General features: G+C 36.5%; 1 protein-coding gene across 1 annotated transcript in view; it reads right to left on the reverse strand.

The window, feature by feature from the left end:
* Positions 1–203: 203 nt before the first annotated feature.
* Positions 204–26,327, reverse strand: part of SEC63 (SEC63 homolog, protein translocation regulator) — a 63,698-nt gene continuing 37,574 nt past the window's right edge. The window contains exons 10-21 of the mRNA XM_055810212.1: positions 23,867–23,999; positions 22,626–22,718; positions 15,861–16,015; positions 14,018–14,165; positions 12,154–12,236; positions 10,450–10,509; positions 10,046–10,204; positions 9,142–9,300; positions 8,112–8,213; positions 2,856–2,954; positions 1,897–2,001; positions 204–1,314 (exon numbers count right to left, since the gene is read on the reverse strand). Of these exons, the coding sequence (XP_055666187.1) occupies positions 1,171–1,314; positions 1,897–2,001; positions 2,856–2,954; positions 8,112–8,213; positions 9,142–9,300; positions 10,046–10,204; positions 10,450–10,509; positions 12,154–12,236; positions 14,018–14,165; positions 15,861–16,015; positions 22,626–22,718; positions 23,867–23,999 (1,440 nt within the window). The 3' untranslated portion in view covers positions 204–1,170. The remainder of the gene's footprint in view (positions 1,315–1,896; positions 2,002–2,855; positions 2,955–8,111; positions 8,214–9,141; positions 9,301–10,045; positions 10,205–10,449; positions 10,510–12,153; positions 12,237–14,017; positions 14,166–15,860; positions 16,016–22,625; positions 22,719–23,866; positions 24,000–26,327) is intronic.

The following is a 26,327-nucleotide window of genomic DNA, read 5'->3' on the forward strand; positions in this document are numbered from 1 at the left end:
AAGGAAGAATCCATCCATGGCTTTTGTCATGTCATACAGCACACTACTAGCTCTGATTCTCTCCTCCCTGAATTTATTCTCTAATGAGACTTGTTTTTTTTAGCACAGGACATGGGATAGAATCACTGTCTTGCTCACAGCCCTGCAAGAGACTGAGGTAAAAACTCAAAGAGATGCACACTATTACAAATGCAAAACAGCCATCAAATTTTCCAGTTTATTGATGGGAATTCAAAATTGATACAAAACATGCCCTCTTTGCATGTTGTATTTTACCATTAAAATGTTTCCGACAGCGTCAGGTAGATTCAGAGTTAAGAATATACTTCAGCTTTTAGCATGTACCTTTTTTAAAGGTATTACACAAAAGCGTCTAACTTAGGTAACACATGGTCCCAAAATTGCTTTCAGACTTTTTCTTTATCAAAAGACTCAGATCTTCTGCTGATCTGATGAAATAAGGGCTTAAAAATGTTTTAAGCCATTAATAAGTATCCTGTGGCGGAGTCAAGGAAGTTTATGATTTCCATTATAATCTTGGGCATATAAAGGCAACAGTCCTATAAAAGCAGCCCTCCAGAATATATGGAAAGTGGCAATGGGTATGACGCCAATTTATATAATTATCAAGTAAAACAGATTTTTAAAGCTATGAATGTGAGCAGTATCACAGCAAAATATTTAATGAATACCACAGAACCAATCAAGTTTGAAAGTTGAGCAGATGTTGTTTCAATCAACAGAGATTTGTAATGTCAAATATACCAAAACGTTTTCTAAAATAAATTCCTAATGCAGAAAAATTGACTTAAACTTCGCTCCTAGCTAATAGTACCTTTTATTTAAATTGGACCCTAAACTGATCAGACAATACATAGCCCACACTTTCAGACATTTATAATAAAAAAGCTTTTATTTTCAATTGAAACAAACGCACCATCCTGCACTTGAAGGCTATAATGAGCCGTAAGCATATTCCAAGGTGTATCAATGGCAACAGATTGGTTTCACCTCCACTGAGAAGATACATAATGCACTCTTAATTGGTAAAGAAAATTAAACTGAGCCTTCTCAAAGTTTCTGTACTGTGTTTCTTATTATTGTACAGTTCCACAGTCAGACCAAGAGTTTGCAGTGTGTGCAGATATTGTAGTAAATCAACAGTATTGTTTAATCATCATCTTCCTCCTCTTCCTCTTCCTCCTCAAAACTGTCTTCAAAGCCCTCACTGTCCTCCTGGTCCTCATCACCTTCTATTGCCGTATCCCATTGTGGATGATTTTCTGGCACTGGTTTTGCTTCATGAACTTCCAGCTGTAATTGGGTAAAGAAAGAAAAGACAGGAAAAAAGGGTTACAAACAATACACACCAATGTGGAAAACCCCCCAAAAAACCACCAAATAACCAAAAAAACCCCAAACAAATGACACACCACACAAAGCTGACAGTTTAAAACCAACAACAACAAAAAACCCCCAAAAAAGACAGAACAAACCCCACCCAAAACAAAACAACAGCAGTTTTCTGGGTTTTTTTCTTATCAGAAGTAAGGCATGCCAGATTTTTCTCACTAACTAGATGTATCTAGGACTAAGGGCAGGGAAAAGGCATGGCAGACCTCAAGGTATAAAGCCAGAGCCAACCATACTGCAGAAACTGAATAAATGTGAGAAAGCATGTATTAAAATATGCAGACACTCAAAAAGCATCACAAACTAGTGCCATTTAATCCATTGTAAAATTGCCACTACTGGCATCAGACAGAGCTTGAGTCCCCCTCCTTGACACTATTTTAAAGTTTTATTTCTTAAAGATAACGGGATTTTGGGGGTTTAATAGCCCTATGAAGTAGCTTTTCATACAATACAAATACGTAACACAATTAACTATCACACCTTCAATGGTTTAATCTGGTCCAATCCCATATATGAATCCGATCTTAAATAAACTGTGTACTGATAGTTTCCAGGCTTGCCTGGCGCTGGGAACTTCAGCTCTACCTACAAAACAGAATCGTCATCATAAGCTCTTACTGCTTTCAAGAGACACATTAGAACAAGTAGCCGAGTACCCTAATAAGCAGTAAATGCTACTACAGAAGAATAATACTTGTTTTCTTAAAACGTTTTAGTTTCTTACAAGTGACATTTCTTTGAAAATCTCTACATAATAAAATACCCACAGAAGAGAGAATACCCAAACACAACACCTTCCATGAAAGCTGAATAATTAAGTCACATTTTTTTCTGAATTAGACCAAGTAACTTTACAACAAGTACAGTTTCACCCTCTTGTATGCCTCCTAAATCCCAAAAACCCCAAGAGGTTGAAATACTCGGTTTGTTGAAAATACTAGCTTCACTCTTCTGTTACTTGAAATTGAATATGAAATCTAGTTTGAAAGAACAAAATACATCAATTCTCCATTTTTCAGAAAAGCAAGGAACACAGCCAAAGGTTACAGTCTCAGAAAGGTTCATATGAGCCGAGGCTAATTAATTTGTCACAGTCTCTGCTTTACAGAAAAAGAACACTTAGTATTTCAAACACATTTGAGTAACTTTATTTAAGAATGATCACTGTGTACAAATACTTGTTTTCATCAGCTTTTGATATTGGGGAAAAGAAACATATAATGCCAAGAAACTTGAAAGTCTTAAACTATTTTTTCTTTCTCCATTATCAATTTTCACAGTTAAAAGGCTCTTCTCTACTTTTATCAGGAGAGTAGCGCGTGTTTTGCATATTAAAGAGATACATATGAGAAAATTAAAATCTAAATGTATTTGTATACTGTAAGACACATCAGTATAGTTTTTTAATACCCCAAAATAAAATTTTTCAAGCACATTACCTCTTCTTTATCTTTTAGCGTACAAACATGATATGGCATACATATTAGCATCTGCTCCTTCCGATCTGCAATATATAGCCACCACCATTCTTGTTTTTCCTTTCATAAAACAAAAAAAACCACCAGGATTATTGAAGTCATATAGAATTATGCCCCTACACTTTATAACAGGTCCTTACAATACAGATAGAAAGGAGGTGGTTTGTGTTTGGCGAGGTTTGTAAAAACTCTTGGATGTGTATGAATAAAATACATAGTATGCACTGCACACTGAAAGCAAACAGGTTATCACAAGTAACTGACTGTCTCCAAAGGCTTCATTCCAGATATTCAAACTAAGCTACCCTGTGAGAGATGGAACCGTTGAAGAATTGTGTCCACTGAGGATTGACGAGCAACTTTATGCAACACAATACTACCTTAAGTCCTTCAACAGAAATCCAGCCTGGATAAAAAGGTCAGCATACAAAGCAAGGCATGCTAAAAGACTGATAAAGTTCTCTTTCCAGTAAATGATCTTTTCCAGGTAAGTACCCTTTGCCCCACTTCTTCTCTCCCCCTCCAAAAAGTAGGAATCTGCTGAAAGTTGGAATTTGGACATACCAAGATTTCACTTCAAGGAAGCATGAACCGCAGGCACTACTGGTATTTGTTAAGGATACCCAACAACTGTTGCCTATCACACAGCCTTCAAAACAGCTACAGGTCTCAAAGGTCTTGCCACCGCAGGCACTAAAGCAGAGCTCCTAAACTAAATGTGTAGTCCTCATAAAAGACAGCAACATTGTACAAGAACAATAGTTTATCCCTCAACTGAGTCAAACTTTTAAGACTGTGGTGCAGTTCAGCAACTATTCTCAAATGGGAAAGACTACAGGTCTTCAGCATCAACTGTTCATTTAACCACTGTTCTTTGATTAACCCTCTGGCACACATTTTAGGCAAAATCCACTTTGTTTTAATAGAAGCTGAAACCTTTCTATTGCAAAAAAGTTAGTTTAGTACTGCAAAGTAAGTTTCCATTCCTTCACCTCCTTAAGTCTTGTCTTAAAAAAAAAAAAAGAATGACAATAATGAGGGACAGGGGGACAGAGGGAAGACTTCTTCATATTTACGAGTAAGTATTTTAGTAGACAGGTAACAGTCATAATAGCATAATCTTACCCTAGGGAAAAAAAGGGGGGAAACCCACACCTTTTAGACAGCCCTGATATTAGACTCCTGAATTGTGTTCCAAACCCGTTTTTATTCACTCCTGATGTTCTGGTAACTGTTCACATTTACAACGGACTGAAGCCCTAAAGCGTGAATCTTACAACAGTTGCAAGTCACGCTCCGAACCAGGAGACCAATTTTTGTATATTTACACCAACAATGATCAAGTAGTTGCTTCAGTGCCACCTGTAAATGGTTCTTCTGCTTTGTTTTTAATCTAACAACATTAGAAAGACTGAATGAAAGGATTTTAACGACACCACTGAGCCACTTTCAAATTCCACAGGTGGGAAGCAAATACTGTTAATATGTAGAATCTGAAGAATTTTTGTCTCTGCTGAAAGAGTCAAAAGTTCAGTAGCTTTGCTGTGTTGTTTTGGGGGAGGTTGTTTTGGGTTGTTTTTTTTTAAACACTTCAGAAGCCAATGGTTAGTGAACTGGAATTTAAATAATGCAGGTGAAAAATTACAAAAGCTAAATTAACTCCTTTTCTTTTTTGAAGTGACTAATTGTTATGCTGGTAATAACTGTCACCATCTCACTGAAATATTCAGCTAGCAAACTAGAGATTTACAATGGCAAGACACTCACACCAGCAACCAAAACACCATGATTAGCACCGTTGAGTCCCAGAGCAGAGGAGTGTAAAATTAACTCAATATGTTAATGCCCATTTTACAGCATATAAAAGTAAAAGGAACTGCATCACAGTAAAGGAACTGCATTCCTTCACGTACTTAGAAAAACAGGCTCTGAGAACAGGACAAAATCCTATTCATATACTACTTAAGACCAGAATCTGTAGAATTATAAGGAGTCCTTTTTACAAGTATTCCAAGTGATTTTATGAAAAACCATCCCATGTGATTACAAGACATAAGTTATTTTATCTGTAAGTTTCAACAATAAATATACTGTCAATCTGTTTGACAGCTGTAGCAAAGAGGAATCTTATGCAGTCAAAGTGTTTATTTCCCAGCCAAGGGGCCTCTAGAAATAGAAGGATAAACAGTATAAATAGTACAGATGAACAAGAACTACAGAAGCTAGATTCATTACAGAAATGGCTACTTGCCATTTGGGCCTGTAAGGATTCTGACCATAGGAAAAAAAGATCTGCATTTGTATGTTATTTTTTATTTTACCAAAACAGTGTGCTGACTTACTATACACTGTGTACATTTCCATCACTATCAATGGCAAGGAATTATTTTTTTTTTTTTTTAGAACAAAGATCAAAACTGGATTTTCACAAAAAAACAGTAAAAACAGCCAAGGGGGGAAAGAAATACCAGAACAAATTACATTCATTGATCTAATGCTCAAAGGAATCTATAGCCTAAACTCTTTGGAAGTAAAGCTCCTGACCTCAAAAGCCATTGCTTTTTTATAGAAGGACAACTGTGCAGGAGTGTCATTTTCCTCTCTCTTATTGGGTGGAATTTAAAGTTTATGCCTGTGAGAATCTGGCAAGCCAACAGGCAAGCGGGCAAAATGCCCTTTAACAGATGGGTGCAAGGTTTGGCATGCCAGGGAACCAGTATGTTCAATGAAATTGGAACACCAGGGCCAGTTTCTACCTAAAAATGTTAAAACTACAATCTGTGCAGTTTCTGGATCCATGGATGCAAGAGCAGAAGATATTTAGGAACCTGCACAGATTAAATATGCATCTCTAGCAGTAATCAACTACCCAAAAACTTACATGAAACAGTGTTAAGGCTATCTCCCAAGAACAAGTGTATTAGGCTCACCATACTCAAATATATATGAGTCTATTATACACATATATATAAAAATGTATGGTGAGTGTATTATACTCACCATACCCATAAACTCTGGAAACTCAGATATTCATACAACTGCAGCATGTTATCCTTAACTCTGTACCTCTGAACTGGCCGTGACCACAGTACACATGATACTCTAAATCACAGATGAAAAACACACTTATAGAGTACGATAGCTTTTGTTCTTCAGACGCTGCAAATGAACTGCAGCTACAGCACCAAGTACAGCTGCGCTAAACTTTCAGGAAATCATTGAAGAGAGGCTGGAAAATTTACAGCTGCAGAACCCCGAGAGAATACACATGTATCTTCAAGTTCAAGCATTCAGTTCAGCCCTAGATTTATTTATTTTTTTTTTAGCACAGTAGTGTACTTAGGTTTTATCACAAAACCCACCAGCAGCTTGGTTACACAGAGCTGAAGCAGCTTTGTACAGAGTTAAGTATAAGCAAAGTCTCTGAAGGAACCCTCCAGTGCAGTCAAAGAAATATGAAAAGTTAGTGCCCGTGTGGCACTGGGCATAGCACATACCCTGTTTCAGCTCAAACTGATGACCAAAGCCAGCTGCCTTTGCAGCAAGGAGGTATTAAAACTCTGCTGCATATTTGACATGATCAAAGGCAGCCAGAAGAACAGAATGCCAGCACACCTTTTTCTGTTATGCTGGTGTACTGCTGGAAGCTTCACTGAGAGAGGGGAGAGTACCTAAATGTCAGGAAAATACAGCATTAATATCAGCCATTACAAAATTAGACGTCATGAGGCCACACAAATGTCAGCTAAGGCCTTCCAGAAAACAGCTTCTTTGGTTTATTTGTATATCTTGTCTGGCTCCTTAGCAACAGGTCTTGCTTCCCACACTTCACTTTCTAATGATGGCACAACTAGGTAAAAACAGCAGGAACAGTATGATCACAAGCATGGAAACAACAGAGCGTTTTATAAATGCAAGAAGCTGTACACGGTATAGACATAAAGAGCCTTGGGGACTGAAAAGAGGGAGCAAATACATACAGTGTCTTCCTTTTTTCTGATGTTTCCCTGTTGGTTCTTCCCAGTCTCAGCTGCCTCCTTTAAACCACAAAAGCAGGCATAAGCCTTGCATCCCACCCCCCTGTTATTGGAGACAGCACAACGACAGAGAAGAGGATCCTAGATTAGTTCCCTAGTCAGACAGCAAGGAGGCAAAGGAAACCATCTGAACCACTGACTTGGAAAGAAAGCGTGGCCAAATACTCCTTCCTCCTGGTTCCAATCTGGTCACATCCCAAAGACCTAACTTATTTTCTCAGAACACAAAACGCACGCTTTGAAAAAATCCTATCCTCTTCCAAAATTTTATTGCTGTAATGTGTTGTCAGACAGCTACTCAGTGGTTACTTACACAAACACCTAACAACTGATACCTCAGAACACACTTTCAACACCAAAGGCTGCTGTAGATACCACAGCCTATCCACCATACTGAGTCACCACACGCTCAAATACATCCCTTTCTCTGATACCCATCCACACCTGATGATGTATTTTTGAACTCTACAGGAAAGACTGTTCCACAAATGCCTTTTGCCACTTCCAGACCACACTGGCAGAAAAGAGGCAGCTTTGCCAACCCTCTCCCATCTTCCACAGCTGCACACCGTGTTGCCACCACACTGTTGCACTGAGACCTGAAGTCAAGCAGCCAGCAAAAGAATCTGCTGATCCAAATGGCCGCCAAGCTCTCCTGTCACTACTGTTAACACAGGAGGGGTCGGGAGCTCCCCCACTCACAGGCACCTGCCGTTAGATAAAGAGCAAGTATACTCTACCCGTAACTCTACCTTAGAGCTACTGCTGTACTTTCACCTTCCATGGAAAAAACCAGAAAATACTGTAAATCAGAACCCTATATCTCTGAAAGGTTTAATTCTGAATCTATCTACATATAACAGATCAGCAGAAAAAAAGACCACTTTAGCACTACTGCCATCAAAAAGGAACCTTAAATTCTATACAAGTTTCCAAGTCTCTGGGAACTGGCTAGAAAGACTACTACATTAAAAGTTTTTAGGAAAGTATCTGAAGGAGTTTAAGAGGATTTTATAAATTAAATGAAGACTATTTATAAATGTAAATGAAGATTAGCGATTTTTTCAAATATTAGACTTTTTAAAAAGCCCAGTGTTTACAGTAAAAACATAAAAAGAGCAATTGATTTGTATGATATTAATTCTCATGTTTCACAGTTGTAACGTTTTCCATTACTGACCTCAGGAAAAAAAAGACTGTAAACAGGATGCGTTATCTTTGACTTCGTTTCAAGAAGGGCTCGTTCCTTTCTCTGTATACTTTGCTGTAGCTCTTGCCATTCCTGTCAAAGACAAGTTTAAAGGGTTACTGTGCACTAAAAAAAAAAATATCTTTTGCATTAAAAAAAAGAGAAAGTTTAGCCCATGGAATTGATACATATGACAGGTTCTCATGCTACACTACACATTATAAAAGCGAAAGGCACACAGGGATTAAGTTTACAGTATGATTAAAACCAAAAATAAAAAAATAATCAAGTAACAGTATTCATGTAAATATTAAAAAAAAAACAAAAACCACTAAAATTCAAAAACACAGACCTGCAGGGCTTACACACATTCTTCAAAACTCACTTCTACAGCACTGCCTATAAGCACTACCTGAGTTGTTACAAACTTGATCATCCTTATCCCATCAGCAGCTTATTCTCACCCTGTACAGGGCTTCCAGCTGTCACTCTCAAGGCTTTCATTGTAAGACCTGTGGTGCAGAAGCCATCTACCACCACAACGCCTCATTCTCAATTACAATTACAGTTTCGAACAACTAACTTCACCATTACTAGAGTTCAGTAAGCACATGTCTGAGTTTGTTCAACTACTGCATGCTTACAGTATGCATTATGCAGTATGCAACAGCCACTGCATGTAAAGAACAAAGTTCAGAGGAGAGTATCTCACAAAATCCGCAGCAGCTAGTAATCAAATTAAGCTGAAAGAAACATTACTATCTTTCCCTAAAGTTAAGCTATTTTTCTCATGTCCTTTTCAGGTTTTCTGCCCATGCTGCAAAGACCCTTCACTGTTCTCTCTGAAACAGTCTTGCAATGACAAAGCTCTTATGCCAGAATGAGGTCTGAAAACCTCTGGAGAACCGATATTACTCCTTCATCCTAGTGTTGCCTAGCCTGAGGGGATGCTAGAGGATTAAAATGCATTTTCTCTTAACCCCAGAAGCAACATTACCCTTCAAGAAAAAGTAAGGCTTACAGCTTCATCATCTTTGTTTTGCTTCTCATCTTGTTCTCTGTCAGTGTCTCTGTCACTTCCATCATCTTTTTCACTTTGAGAGTCCCTGTTTGTTTCTTCTTCTTCAGATTCACTTCCTTTATCAGAGACCTCCTCCTCTTCTTCCTTCGCAACTATTTCCTAATGTGAAAAGAAAAAGAAGAAAAAAACCCAAAAACCTCTTAGTTTGTCTGCCTTATTGTAGTATGCAGCACTCAAAGCACCTGTCTCAAGGCCATAGACAGCCCTTATTTCCTATCTGGATCTACACTCTTCTGTGTCACAGAGTATGTCTACAGTGAAGATTAATCCTCTTCACCTCATGTGCTAAGAGAAGCAGGGAAGCAAATTTCCCTCTCCATATGGCACCCACAATATGAACAAGAGAAAACAGTATTTGATTCTGGGGTCACATTTTAAAAAGTCCTAACAAAATTAGAGAGAATATAAGAAAGTACCTACAGCATAGCCCACGAAGTGGACAGAACACCATGCTGTGGGAGCATAAAGATACTAAAGCTACTTAATTTAAACCAGCTACTTACACAAGAATAAAATCTCATTTCAGTTTTTTCCCTTTAAAGGAAAAGCAGAGGGTACAGCACAATTCACCTCCCAGAAGGCTGCATAACTTGTAAGAAGGGACTGTGAAGCCAGACTTCTAAAGTAGCTGGGCTCAACTTTCAGCAGGCCACTGGAAACATCACCGTGGCGGCTCCCAGATTATTTTACCAGTAATTTTAAAATGTAAAGAAAAAAAAAAGCTGGTTTAGGATATACTTTATGAATGCACAAAATTAAGATGTGACAGACATACAAAAACCCCACCAGATTTGAAGTGCTAAGATGAACAAAACAGTAAAGTATCAATGAATCTATGAGCTACCCCATTAGCTTGTTTTTGCTTCTGCTGTTTTGGTGGCTGCAATGAAGGTGGCACAGGTTTCTTTTTCAATGGTTTCTTCTTCTTTGATTTTGAAGCTTTCTTGGTTCCTTTATTCTTTTGCTGCCATCCTTTGCTCTTAACTTTGTTGACATCTCCTTGCTGTGTGAAAGCAGTATTTAAAATATTTATTGTTCATTAAATTTCAGGCATTCACTGTACTTTTAAGCATTTTAAGCTGAAAACCAAAGTCAGAAAGCATAGCTCAAGACACTTCAGTAAGCCTTTCTAAAAAAAGTTTAAAATTTAAAAAAAAATAAAAATGCTTGAGAAGCACACAATTAGCAACTCAAGATCTGAAAGAAAGTTCTCTTAGCTAGCAAGAGGAACATTCATTCTTCACTTACCCCATCTTCTGTTGGTTGTTCTTCCGCTGCACATATAGACTGTTCTTTTTCAAACACTTCCTGGTTAGAGAAAGATGTGAAAACTACTAATGCCTCTCTGTACCAAAAGAGTAAATTACTATTTTGTATTTTAATGTAATCACCTTAATCGGGTCTGAAAGTTTTACTCATTATGGCAAATTAGTTTATCACTGACAAACACAACAGGGGATTAACAGTTCAAACTTAAACACTATTTTGAACATTTGGTCTAGGATTTTTCCATCACTAGCATTATAAAGAAATTTTGTAACAACATGTCATCTTGTTCCAAAGAATCTACTTGTTTCATAGAGCACAGAAATCCTGAATCACAAAAGCAAGCAGTAGTAAAATGCAAATTCTGCTCCAGTTGCCAGAGCATTAAAACTTCAACAGCTGCACTGCTACTCAGGGACAGAGGACAACAAATCACACCAGAAATATGAAACGTTAAGACAAAAACAATGTTAGTGTTGTGTAGACTAGAATATCTCTATGCAAATGGAATTTTTTCATGCATTTCTTTCTTCAAAACATACTATATGCCATTTAAAAAAAATCAGTCATAAGGAGCCGTCTTTATATAAAGATGGCAAATAGAAGATATGACCCACAAAAAAAGCATCATGTGAAAGGCCAGCTCTAGTTTTTTAGGTCCTGTATCTCAATGCCAGACTGCCTAGTGGAGTTCACATAGAAAACATCTTAAATGAGTTTTCTACATGCTGTCAGACATTTCAATTAATTTCAAAGTACAGTTCAATATGCTCACAATTTTCAGTTTCCTTCATTTTTAAGATCCAGCATAGTGATCTTTTACTTTCTGGCTACTGCATCTTCAGTTAACAATGAGATGATGCATTCTGAAATTCCATAGCACAAACACATAGCACATATATACAGACTGTTTTCTGCTGAACTGGCTTCATTGGTTAGTCTGATCCTCAGCTGTAATACGCACACTTGTACGCCTTACCTTAGAGGCATAACTCAGACTTTCTGTTTACTTAGATAATTATCTGAATAGTAGAGATGCAAAAATTGACACTGTAGGTTTTGTTAGGTAAGTTTCTATGCATTAAGTTTTTTGTTCAAATACAGTCATTACTGCCTTTTAAGCTAAAAAATACGCACATCAGAAGATTAACTACTAGGATGTAGTATAATTTTAGTTATGCTGCATTGCTACCCATGCAGGAGTCCACTTCATGTTGCACTGCTGTACCACCTTTATATTAAGTTATGCATATTTTGCTGGACTGAGTTTCTTTTATGAAAGTGTCTAAAACACCCAAGAGATTTGTAACATTAGGAGTCCACATAAAGTGAAATCAAACACTGTCCCAAGGACTTGAGTGAATACTTTATTCCAGTTCAAGAACTAAGTTTGAGCATCTCTTTTCCTGTTATTTACAAATCTCAGGCCAGTATCACTTGCCATATTCTTTTACTGTTCCCTAGACAACTGCAACAGGTCAGACTGAGCTTTGGTTTGATTCCAGGAAAACCTTCTCATTCAGAAACAAAAACACAAGGGAGGATTAAGAGCAGAAGTTCTGAATTTCAAATCTTAATTTTACAGTTATATTTACAAAACACTATGTTAGCTTGCAAAGAAGAAATGCCTGTTCATTGGCATATACTTGCACTAACACTGAAAAAACAAGTACTCTTGATACTTACCGCCATGGTCTGTCTTGTTAGTGTGACCAGAACAGTGACAAGAGAACCTACTGTAATATTGTTGCTGTCTTCATCATCCAAAACTAGTATAAAAAGAAACGCAACACATCTACTAAACTTCTTTAAAGCCTTTTTTTCCCATTAAACATTGTTTCTGCTATGTCTAAATTTAGGCATACAAATTCCATAATTTTTAACAAAAAAATAATTCCAAAATATTATTAAATAAGTCTCTTACAACCTCAAGTATACTATCAGGATGAGGGCTGGTAATTCAGCAAACTATAAAATAGCAACACTGCGTTTGAAATTTTAATTGCATCAAAGCTAGAAAATTCAAAAGTTGTAGCTGTTGTGGGAACCATAATTCTGTTATATTGTGCATTATATATTAAAGCATAAAACTTCAGAAACATGAAATACCACACATGACCAAAGGGACCCTGTTATATTTGTTCTGGGAATCATAACTTTGTTTTTCTTGACTTTCATATGATTAACAACTCAATTTCAATGCCACATTAACCATCATGCATTTAATTCTTTTTTAAGTAGAAGACAAAAGAAAATAAAAGAATGGCAATGATTATTTTAACTAAAACATCAAACATAACACCCACAGGAAAGCCACTGAGGAGTTTATATCTCCAATCTATGAACTGGAGAATGTTCCACGTTAGGGAGGAATAAAGTTATATCCCAGCATAGACATGTCATTTATTTTCCCTGCCCTGCTCTGCCCCTCCTGAGAAAGCAGTTTTACTATTCACTAGTTTTACAGATATATTTGATATAATGGTAATACTGAGCTAAACAGAAAAGCATATGCGCTGTGTAATCCTCCATACCACACCTGAGTACAGTTGTGTGACAACTGAAGACTACAGGCAAAAAAGGGTTCCTTGCCAAAATATGGGAAGGTGCTCCAAGACTGAATTTTAAGCCGATTAACAGGACTGTGCACAATCCCGTGCTACAATAAAATAGTGTTTTGTTCGGTTGTGTTTTTTTTTAAATGTACATAAACAACATTTAGAAATACCAAGGTTAGCAGACATTTGCTTCCTTAATGGATATTTCAATTAACATTTGCTTCTCACAGAGGATTACGCATAAGCCAAATTACAAATCAGGCTACCCAAAACATATCACATTTTGAATGCGATCACTGTAACCACAGTAACAATATAAATTAGGATCAGGTATTAGAACAATCTTTCAAATATCTGACATTTACTAGCACTGAACTACAAAGGAAAGGAGACTGCAGAACCAATTCACTTTCCACTGAAAGGCTGCCTACAGGAACAGCGTAAAAATATACCTAATCTTCAGAGGAAGAACATTATACATTCATTGAAACAATGCACACAAAAGGCAGCTAAGCATAGCATGGACAAATTCTGCCAGATATAGAAAATACACAAGGATTATCACAAAGGAACCCATGAATATTTAGTCATCGGGGCCTCCACTCAAAAAAATCTCACAGAGGACTCTCCATGTTGGAATAAACTGAGCATAAATTGTGGAATAACCAGAACTTTTTAAGATAGCTAATAAAAGTGGTATTTCACCCAGAATTCCACATTGCTCATGAAATATTAAATCAACAGATGAAATATCAGATAAGCTCCTGTAGGAGCAACTACTGCTGGTTTGGGAATCTGAAATGTTCAACGTACTTTATCTCCTCAGGCTATAAATCTCATGTACAACAGCCCACTGCTCAAAAACCGATGTCATTTCCAGGCCAAATAATAACAGCGAGTTGTGTTTCAGCATCCTACAAAAGCTTACTGCCAACAGACTATCAAAATGTCAGAAGAGCAACATACACAGAACAAAAGGACCTCCCACTCACCCTGTGGTTTTATATCCATAGTGACATACGGAAAGCTGCCAAGGACAGCCATAACTTCATCGTATTTCTTATCTTCTAGGAAGTGCAGTAAATTGCGACGATCAGAACCTTTCAAACTCACCAAATCCTGAATACTTTTGATTTTATACTGAATTAGGAAAAAAAAAAGGAGTCGTGGTAGAAGAGAACATAGTCCACAAACTCTTAGTAATACATCACTTGTGTCCCCGTGTTACTAATATATACACACACACCATTTGATTTGTTCTTTTAGAAACCCCAGACTTTAGGGAACTAGCAAGCCTATGTTTTGAGAAACAATAAACCACAGGGGCTGCATTCAAATCTACCAAATAGCACAGCTTTGAACATTGGGGTGTTCCTTAGTATGTCACCCCTTGGAAACTGGATACATTTCTTATAAAACTATTATTTCAGCCAGCTTTTTGAGAAAGCTGAGCTGAGAAATCTTACTGATCAGGTTCTTTATTTAGATTTATATTAGCAGGAACAACTAAGTGCAAGTTTTTTGTTTTGGTGTTGTTTTTCTTTCTTCATACCGAACTGCAAACAAATCTAAAACCAGATTTGCAGAACAGATCTAAAAGGATAAAACAAACAGATTCATCTGAACACCTGGTTATCTTACCATTACAAATGTACGCATCCAGATAGACTGATCGTACCTCAAATCTAGGGGACTATATTTTTGAAGAGCTCAAAGCATGAGAATCCTACCAAAACAAGCCTACCAAATTGGTCTCTTCCCTCTTTCACATGAAGGATAGGTAGGGTGAGACAGCCCAATGATTGATTTTTATACTTGGTTACACTGCATGTGAAAAAATACATCTCAAATCATGTACTTTTTTGTATGCTGCCTGTAGTTTAGGGCTGGATGAAGAAAAGTAATTTTCTCTAAGGGAATGATTCTTTTATTCATCCAAAGGAAGACTACTTGACTACCTGATGAACAAGCACCTTCAAAGGGGATTAAAAAAATGCAGTACTTTATTCTTTATCTTCACACCAACACAAAAGCATTTAAACACCCCCTAAAGCTGTAGTTAAAGCTAAGCAAAAGTTTCATTAGATAAAGAATATTTTTGAGATTGGTCCAAACTAACCATTGTAATAAGACTCTCAGAAAAGTCAACAGCTTCTACTAGAAGATAACTGCTTGTTTCTAAGCAGGCATTCCTAGTAGATATACTACAGTCAAACAAACAGGTTTGAATACAGCAACAGTCTGACACATGGTGAAGAAACATACGCAGGTATTCATACAAGACTATTCACTTCTGTCCTTAAATTCTACAAATACCAACTACATAGAAAGAGCTTTATAAAGCATCCTCTTTCATACATGAAGGATCATAAAACCTGAAATACTTCCCACAGTAACTGATAACATTCTTCCCTTTAACGAACTCCTCTGTGCTACCTTCCAAATATATTTTCTATCAAACCAGATTAAGAATGACAAAGCCAAACAAACAAAAAAAAAAAGTCCCAGTAGGATATTCCAGCCACATTCTAGACAAATATTAAATAGGAGATTGTAATAAGAAATAAAGGGTTTCTTCTGTTTGTGAGGTCAACATACACTGATCTTTTACACTTAGCAGATCTCTGATCTTCATTCCCACCTCCTAACAGAGGAACTTTAAAGAAACAAAAACTACACAGATCACCCAGGAAGTATTGTAGTGAATTAATGAAAAATAAATGTATTTTTATTCTCTTAGTTAATTCATGTCCTTGCTTGCTTATAGACAAATAGGCAAGAGAAATAACAGGAAGTGTTTTAAGAAGTTACCAAGTATCATTTGTAGTTTTATACCTTCTTATGATTGGAGACTCGCCTAAGATTGTCCTCTTCAATGTGAGGCAGCTGCAAAAGGGGAGACTTGAACTGCTGAAGTCCCTGGACAGTCATCTGGGAAAGCTTCATGCAATTTTCCAAAGATCCCAAAGATGGAGCACGAAACTCCCTTTCTTGGGGAGAATGAAACAGATGACATCACTTTTATATTTTTTTCTCCTTCTTACACTTTTACAATGTATACTTGTATTACAGACTACAGAAAACAGGTTTTTTCAGTCAACCAAACAAGAAAGAGAGGCATCTTAAAATGTTCAGCGTAACTAACCAGGCAGCCTTGTTACTCTCACTGTAGTCACATAGCTCAGCAGACTGTTTTCTTCCCCCTTTTTAAATTATCACATCTGAACTCTAAGGAAGGGAAAGACTTCCATCTAACTTTGTCTCAGGGAACAACATGTTGCACAATGTATCTGTGCAATTATTATAGACAGAAACTTCACCATTTAAGTTTAAAAAAAGCAGCAGCAAAACCAACCTGGTTTAACTTTGTATATTTTATATATATGTGTGTATGTATAACGCTTAGCTCTACTTTGTAAGCGTATTGTTAAACATAGTTTATCATTCATCTTATGACAATATAAGATTTTCATCTTGAGAGATGAACATAAAGGTGGCAGCCTATTACATGCCAGAAAAAAACCGTAGGTATAACTGAAGCTAAGCAGAGCATGTTATGTTAGAAGGCAGTAACAGCTGTAAAAATATCAAAGGCGTGGCTTAAAAGAGGTGTCTGAGCAAACACCTATTTGACTTTTCTTTAAAATACTGAAGGAATTCTTGATAATTTCTGAAAGTATAAAAAAGTATACACTCTACATAATTAAAATTATTATAAGATAGACAAGGAGAAATCCTTAACCAGAACAGAGCAAAAGAAAAAAAATAAAACAGACATTTAATACTCTTCATTATGGCTGCAAAGAAATGAAAGACAGGTTTCCACATACTGTTATTTAACTTTGTTAGACAACCATCCATTCATACCTAAGACTTCTCAAAGCCCCATTTAGAAAACTCATTTCAGAATTCCATACAGCTCAAGAGCTGCTTCAGGTTTGGAACTGGCAATGTTCAGCTTACTCTATGTGTACTTTACAATGACACAGAAAAATAAGTTAGATTGTCTTCAGAGAGACAAGAGGAATTTAAGCTATTTGGGTCTTTTTCTGAACTTGTATGTGGCATACGAAAGAACCAAAGGCAATTTCTAACAAGTATTACAGAAGGCACCTGTAATTTACAATGTTTCTCATTTTATTTAAGAATCGGTATATGTATTTTCTTATACTTTAAAACCTTTCCTGAGAAACAATCAGCCTTTGATTACCTTGACTGTTACAGATATATTCTGTATATAAACATATAAAAATCAGTATGAATACAAATGTGTTGTGTACGTACACAAAAAATATATACGTACACACATACATATACTTGGTATGGACATATTTGGGACACTACAACAGGGACATAGCAGTATCTTTCAATAGATTGGTCAGACAGATGGTCAGAAGGAATATGGCCACTCTGCTAGGGCTGTGTGATCAAGCTTATCACACTATCAAGGCGATTAGAAGTGTGGATAAAAGCAGGTTTACTTATGCCTGGGTGGGAAGGTAGACAGGCCATATATCACCTGCACCTGACCAAAAGGGTCCTAAAGCCAAAAATTGCTGAATGTTTATTTTAAGTGCCAATGGCCATGTAAATAGATAAAAAGCAAGTTTAAATTAATCTTAGAACACTTTATAGAGGAAATACGAGAAGGTAATAAATCTGATGCAAAACTCCCAGATTTGGTGCCTTCAGTATGTTTCCTCCTTCCTTTACACCACTACCTTGCTACAAATTTATAAGCAACTACCAGGGCATGTTAAAGGCACATGAAAGATCACTCTCACCTCTGCTCCACCTACCCCTCTCCATTCAAATGGCCTGTTTCTTCATTAATTACACCAAGCTATAAATATAATCAGCTATCAAATCAAATTACATGGCAGGAGTTTGTTTTTTTTTAAAACCCAGTATATTACACTGTGAAGGTTATACAGAACGTAAAGAGAAAAATACCGTATGAATGGAACTATCTGGCTAGACATACTGATAAGTAACAAACATGTAACTTGACATTTAAAAAAAAAAAAGGTAATGGAAAGGCTAATCTCCCAAATAAACAGCACAAAATTTACTTTTTGTCTTACCTATCTTCCACCTCCCCTGTAATTTTTTGGCTGCTGCTAAGGAGAATCACATAATTTTTTTAAATTAAAAACACCCACACTATAAACCAAGTTAATAAAAGAATCTTAAATACTCTCTGACAAACCGGCTTTTGCGGGACATTCACATAAAGCTTTGAGACCACAGAGCACCAGTCAAAGAGTAGAAATTCTTCTCTTTCTTAAAGCACTGACTCATAATCCATATGACAGCCGAAAAATATTTTAATAAAGTTGGAGAATATTATTTCTGTTTCCTGAAAATAACACTGCAATTCCCTGACAGTGGATCTAAGGACAGAGTATAGCTTTTAACACCACCTGACTGTCCCCGTAACATGAATGCCATTGTTGCACGTATTTTGACAGCTTCTGCTTGTCAAAGTGCACAAGACAAGATGACCTTTAAACTAAGGTCATCCAAAACATATGACATTAGTCAATCACAAATTCCAATGCAAATCATAGTTGCTTGTGAAGGAATGGAAGGATTGGTATACACCTCTGTCAAACCACCACCTCTACCTTACACCACAGCTTCCAACCTGAATTAAGAATCACACTTCGACTGGACAGCTGAACTGATGCCTAACCTTTCTGCAGACAGTTACCACAGCACATTCCATGTTTCTGGCAGCGAACGCCTTGCTTGGCAGGGCAGCTGCCTGTGATAGTTAAGGATGAAGAAAGAGTCAAAGAAGCCATCAAGATAATTTAGACCTGCTGATTATCAACTACCAGTTAATCACCACAAAACAATACATGCAAGCAAGGGATGCCACAGACCAAAGCGTATTTTCAGGGAAGAAAAAGAAAAAAAAAAAAAGAAAAAAAAAACGTCTCACAGACCATGTAGAAATCAGGCAAGAGAGTACAAGACATTTTATCTAGAGGTAGCTCACAATTGCCACCAGGCTGGAAAAGGCTTAGCACTGACTGGACTGAAACAAAAACATCAATTTTGGTTTTGTGAAACCAGATCCTTGCAAGTTCCTTGCAAGTAACAAACCCAAACTCATCTGCAAAGAATGATAGCTCTGTTAAAACTTAAGCAGTAACCACAATTAAATTATTTTTATGCCACATCTACACTCATTTGTTCAAGACAGATTGTTTCTAATGGCGCTTGTTAAGAAAGTCCCTGTCTTATGAGGATGTATCAGCAGCCTGAGGTACCACTTTTCACTATCTTGGGAGGCAAGATGCTTGTTCCTGTGAAGGGCTCACACAGAACTTCAAAAATCTCATTCTGTGATGTGCTGTTCTTAGTGTTTCTAAGTCTTTCCTGCACCTTCTCCAAGAACAGCTGGTACTGGACCAATAGTGGAATGCTATACGGACATTTTTAAAACTAAGAAAACTAAGTGCCAAGATCATGAAGATTCATCCAAGGTGGTTTTCTTCAAAAGATTTGACTAAAAAGTGTGCATAAATGGTTAGTTATTAGTTATGCTAATGACAATGATAATTATTATCGTAGTTATTGTGATATATTATTATGTATTATATTGTTATTATAATTCAGGGTATTTGAAAGACATAAATGAATGCAGCACAAACTGAGACTCCTTGTCCCACCATCAATTTAGGTTTCACAAAATAAGATTTGTCCCCAAAATATTTCTTTAGATAATATTAATGCATGCCATCACATTTTTCGCAAATCAGAACTGCTGAACATCTATGGCTAATTATAGCACGTAATAATTTTATGAACCATATCAAGGCTGATTTAAATGAAAATTAGGACTAAACCCAAAACCATCTGTAGTTAATTTTTAAGCTACTTGTGTTGAGATGACAAATACATGAAGAAAAACAGTCTCTCAAAAATTTCAATATCTGACCTTAATTTTACACATATTTTAACAGAAAAAAAAAAAACACCCAAACAATGACACCTTTTAACTTTCCAGTTGTTTTCCAACAATAGTCAGGCATGGGGGCAAAATTATCACTACATGTACAGTCATCAAAAATAGGGTCAACATTTTAAATTTGCTGAGTGGTAAGTAGCAAAAATGGTGATTTCCTTTAGAACAAGGACCAAAATTCTGAAGTAGTTTACCTTCAAGTGCTCAAAATCGTTATTGTCAGCCTGATGGGTAACTGCTGGGTATCACCATCCCTTTGATGCTTTGTGCTGAGCATGCACTGGCATGGAAGTGAGAGGAAATGTTTGGTACAAATTTCTGAATATTGCCGTTTTAAAACTCTGGAAATAATTTTAAGAAAATCTGCTAAAGAAATACCAAACAAATCCTCAACTATATCTATGACACCCTTCTACTTTTTTTCAAAATTCTAGGAAAGTAACTTTTACCATACGTAATGACAGCTATAAATTCTCATCAACTTGCACAGACTTACTAAGGTTGGAAGGGATCATCATAATCTCTAGGAACGGTTATAACTAAAGGTTGTTTAGGTTTGTTTTTTTAATAACCATCACTTCCATTTCACATGCAAATAAATGGAAAATCAGTTTCCACTACTGCCTTCCAAAATACTGTTTGATTTTTTTCTTTTAATTTAAGCTAAAGTCTACATTTTCTGGAACTGCAGAGCAGTTTATTAAATACACTGCATCTATAAATAATCATTTTAATGTCAAATTAAAAAGATATCTCCATGTACATACAGAACTAGAGAAGAATACAGCTACCTGGAGGCCATTCAAGTTGTGAAGTACATCATGCACTCTGTTAAGTATCTGATTTCAGATTTTAAAAGAGCAGCTATAGGTGTTCTTCATTTTTCAAAGACTTCTGGTTCTGTTGCACGCAAAAGCTTCTATCTGTAATATTTTGGTTTCATTTTGCACATGACAAAACAAGTATTTGATAGCTGATCAATATATATATAGGCCATCTTAAAAGACATCTTTCAGAAGTTTCAAGTATTTTTATGCAAAAAACCTATCCAGGTTTTTTTAAAAATACCTACACATTTGGCATGGACAAGGGCTTATAAACAAGTAAAAAGATGCACTTTTCATAATTAGCTATAATATGAGGACTTGGTCTAGCTGAACTAGCAAAATTTAAAAAAAACCACCAACAAACTACCAAAACCAACAAAAAAAACACTACACTTCCAAAACAGCTACTTAGCTTTTTATGAAAAAAATGACTAAACTATTACACTAATAACGTTTCAAGCATATCTCTATGACTTTTGTTGCAGTGCTAGTCTGGAGAATATTCACAAAAACATATCCACAACTGAGCTCTTAATATGATACCCATTAATAACAATACCATTTAGTGTTAGGTGAAGATTACTTCTACAATGAAAAATATGGCTCCTGCTTACTTCAAGGTTTCAAGTTTTCTCTCCAGCAGTCTCACAGACTGGTAAAGGTAAGGTTTAAAAGACAATTAGAAATACATTCCATCAATACTTCTTTCTAAAATAAGACGTAGGCCAGCACACAACATCCTTATCTGCTCATGTCCCCCCTTCTCACACTTTATTTAGTTATGGAGCACAATTTCCAGCACCACACCTGGGAAAGATCTTCCCCCAAACCATTCTTGTTAGGAGGCTATCTATGCTTGTTTTGTCTAGTAAAGATCAACCAGTAAGTATTACCTGATAACAACCAAAATGGTCACCAGTTTGGCATAAAAAAATGCCTTGCCTATGTTTGTTGTAATAAAGCAAGGAGATGCAAGCCCTTGTTTCTTCACACTGCAAGCAGCAATCTTTAGCATAACTGCCTTTTTACAGTAAGAATAAAAAAAGCTTAAATACTACATTTCAATTAAATTTAATTTTTATGGCAATTACAGCAAAGTAAACCTGCCCCTACAAGTTCAGAAAAAAAAAAAAAAATCATAGCAGGCTAAACAGCACAGGATCCTAAAATGGAGAAATATAAGCAATAAAAAGAAATGATCCAAAAAACCAAATGATACTCAAACAGAAGAACTGTTCTTCACCAAGAGTGGTGAGGCACTGGAACAGGCTGCCCAGAGAAGCTGTGGATGCCCTATCTCTGAAAGTGTTCAAAGCCAGGCTGGATGGGGCTTGGAGCAACCTGGTCTGGTGGAAGGTGTCCCTGCCCATGGCAGCGGGGTTGGAGTTAGATGATCTTTATGGTCCCTTCCAACCAAAACCATTCTATGATTCTATGAACTGTAAAAGTGCAAATGAAAACATGGATGAACACAAGTAATTTGTCTTACATTAAGTGCTTTGCTACCAAAAATTGACCAGATCTTTAAGAAAAGGTTTTCAATTGCAGCATTTAAAGTGAAACTTCCAATTGCAAAAATTACAAACTGAACACAAGATTTCAGAGTAGAAATGCTGCTGCCACTGCTAAGGGCAATCCTTAAGATAGAGAGTGCTCTCGTAACAGTAAAAAGAGCAAAAGCGCATTTAGGCGTTTCTAAATATCACAGGTTAAGTTTTCCACAAGAACCAAAGACTATGAAATACTGCAATGAAGAATCATATTTAATAATTTTAATTATACAGTTTCTTTTCTTACCTTCCCGGCTTCGAGCCATTATTATTAGTTGGCAGATCACATTAATCATTTCTTGCAGTAGTGCAGGACTCTTTTTCAGGATAAACTGCTGATCTGCAAGACATTAACTGGGTGCAATTATGCTGCACTTCTATTAGGAAAAAAGGAGGACAGTTTACATGAACTGGACTTTTAATGATGTGGTTTTCATTTCTATTCATTCCTGTGTTACTGAAAGTACCACTTTATTCTCATTGACACATCCATCTATAATGCTCCCTAACAAAACCTGAAAGAGCAAGTGCAAACACAGATTTTGTATACCGGACAAGCAGCTTCCACATCGAACAAAGAGGTACTTACTAAATCCATCTAAAAAAGCAACAGGATAGCAAGCAATTTACCAGTCTTATTAAAACAGCGTGACCTCTTTAGGTAATCACAGGTTTAAAAAAAAAAAAAAAAAGGATTTTTGAGTGAAACGTTAGTTTTGGCAAACATATTAGTTGTAAAGCACTAACTACGTTTGAATACAGATCTGGGAAGCTGTAAGTATGAACAGTAAGTAGCAAGCACAGTAAGAGATTTTTACTGACTGTTTAAAACTGATCATTTTTCTTTTGAAAGAAACTGGAAAGTTTGAACCAAAGCATCTTGACTGGTTTGTTGTTTGGTTGGGTTTTTTCAGTTTGCATTAAGATACAGAACATATTCAGCTTGTTGGTCAGCCTAAGAAACCACGAGTTTCACAGCTGAAACTTAAGAACTGCATTTAGAAACATTTCAATTTGTATATTTACAAGTATGAAAAATTGTAAAACACAAACTGAAGCCCATCGGTAACTGATATTTAAAGTTCTGATCTTGCCAGCTTTGCTTCACATAGTGGGCTAAAATACTCCAAAAATAACCACGTGTGGTGGAAATGTAACAGCAAGCAGTGTTAGGCTTATCTTGGATTTCTTTACTCTGAAAAGCAAATATACTTCACGTTTAACTTTTTTTCCTACTACAAAGAAAAAAAAATGTCAAGGTCACACTTGTAGCCAAAAAGCACTTAAAAGTAGGATATCAGTATTACAGGGCTGTCAAGTGAAAGAGTAAATGTTTTAAAGAGTCATTAAAGTTGAAAAACCTAAGTACGCTGCATAAAGTATTGAGCAGAGATCCACGCAACTCCTTAATGAACAAGAATTAGGAGTACTAAAGCATGCAACATGTTGCTGTTTCCCACAATATCCCATTAGGGGAGAAGCTATTACCTTCTTCAAGCACTTCAGGAACTTTCATCCTGGCAAGATGGGTCAACAGCAGAACTCTGGCTTTCAGGCTGTAAGGGCAGGTGAGCGGAGGCTCATTCTTCTTTAAATTTATGCCACCGATTTCTCTGATTAGCTAAAATAAAATAATCAAACACACAAATACAGGAGGAGAACAGTTTACAAGGAAAAAAAATTACATTCAGAAAAGCAAGCCTTTAAATAACTTTTCCCTGGAAAGTTCTGTAGAGATGAATGTTAGCCATTTTTATTCATAACCCAGCTCCAGAAAGTCAAAAAGTATCTTCAAATGCCTTGCTTCAATGCAGGAGGGAGGTGGGAAGTAACAATTTGCACACAAGAAATATGCCTTGAATAACACTGAGTGAATCTGTATTGATAGATAAATAGTTTTTAAAATCTGATTTTATTGCCAAAGTTCACTGGATTCAATCATATTTCTAAGGTGTTTATATTAAACTCAATATGCACTAGCAACAGCATCACCTTGAGACCTTTCACCCACCTAAGACCCAGACAACTTCCTCAGAAGCAGTCTCAGGTGTCACAGGAAGGAGGGTTTATAAGCCTGGACTCCCTGGTAGGCTGAAGATCAAGTATTTTAACTTATTTCTAAACAGCACCAACGTGAAAAAAGCGTGGTGTTCTTCATTCAGGATGACCTCTCTTGATCCTGACTAGACCAAGACGTACAGTTTAAACAGGTTTCTCTCACCTGACTTTGTCGGAGATCCTGGAGGGAGAGGCTGCAAAGCTGAGTAAAAGCAGCTTACAGTTTGTAAGAATCAATACATGGCCCAGAAGCTTCACTTTTTAGGTCAACAGGTCACCTAAGCAGAGACTGAAGTTCCAAAAGCTCCAGTCACAAAGGGAATTTAGCATACCAACAGCCAGGCTACACTGACCTTCAACCAGCCTTTCCCTACACTTAAAAAAAGATCTTCTAACAAGAAGTTTGTTGTAAGTACATCCTGGTATAACACCAGATCAAGAGCAGCAACATTTTGGCAAGAAAACTTTATAAAAATTATCAATCCTTGGTTTATGATAAAACAGTGAAATAAAAATGGGAACAATGATCATGGCCCCAAAAGCAGGATACACTAACAAAGTATCAATACAGAAGGATGTTGCTAATAAAGAGACCTGTACTGCCATATACTTAGAAAAAAGAACACAGCAGATAACTGATTACTGGACTTTTAGAAATGGAACAAAATCCAAAAGCATAAAATGCAAGATCATGCACTTGCATGCTAACAAAAGTGCAGCTCAAATATGAGAGCTTGTTAGCTAGAAATCAGAGGTATATAAGACAAGAGAAATCCAGAAAACTGCAATCCCACACTAGTTGTATTAAATCACCGTATGAAACGGCTGTGGAAAACCATATGCTGAAAGTTATTCCCTGCAGAAATTCAGGAATAGTTGTGCCACCGACTAAGGCACTGCTAAGACTTAATATGGAATACCGTAGAGAATTCCGAGCACAAAAATAAAATAAAAAAAATGTAAAATTTAGAAATATATCAACTGGGAACAGTACCCCAATCCAGCACATAGCAGGATGAGGAAAGAGCCTTTTGGGAAAGAGGGGATTAAAAGACAGCAGCTTTTCTAGTTTAGCAAAATAAAGACAAAAATAGAACAAATAGGCTGTTGCTTCTGTCTATAAATGCATTAAGGATAAACACACCAAGAATCATTTAGACTCAAGAATAATGATGACAAAAAACATGGCTATAAACCGGTCACAAACAAGACTCCTTTACTGTTAGAACAGCAAGTCCTAGAACAGCTTCTCAGTACAATATGGTTACAGAATGCTTGAGTGCCTTTTAAATAAAGAACGATTAAATGTAAAGGGCTTACACAATGCCACTGCTTGCAACAGCACAGGAGAAGAACTGATGATCAAGGTGATCTTTTCCAATCATGTGCTCCTACTGCCAAACCTCACCTAACCACAATTCCAGCTCCTTCTCTTAAAAGTCCACAAGATAAAGAATTTGTAAAAGAGACGATTAAGTATTCTCAGTGTATTTTCTTTATGTTTAGGACAAAGTACATTTATGACTTGAAAATTCAATTGTGTACATGCAAAGGTTAAATCTGTGAGACTACCACCCCCTCATTTTGTAAAATCTGAACATTTTCATTGGAGCATTTTGTATACTGCGCTTTAAACTTTTGAAAACCAAAGCATTCGTTTCTGATAAATAAGACGTCCTAAAGCTCTGCTAGCAGTAATTATTTGCCACAGTATGCATTATGGCATCTCTGTTGGGGACACTGAGTGGAAATGAAAATAAAAGGCAACCTGGGGGGGAACAGACATTCATGAAGGATTCTTTGTAATATTTAAAGACACTATTAATTGAGACATCAGATAATTTTATTTCATTATGAACATAATTAACCTGATCTGTGTTAATGATTTAAA

Source organism: Falco peregrinus, chromosome 7, assembly GCF_023634155.1.
Source record: "Falco peregrinus isolate bFalPer1 chromosome 7, bFalPer1.pri, whole genome shotgun sequence".
NCBI lineage: Eukaryota > Metazoa > Chordata > Aves > Falconiformes > Falconidae > Falco > Falco peregrinus.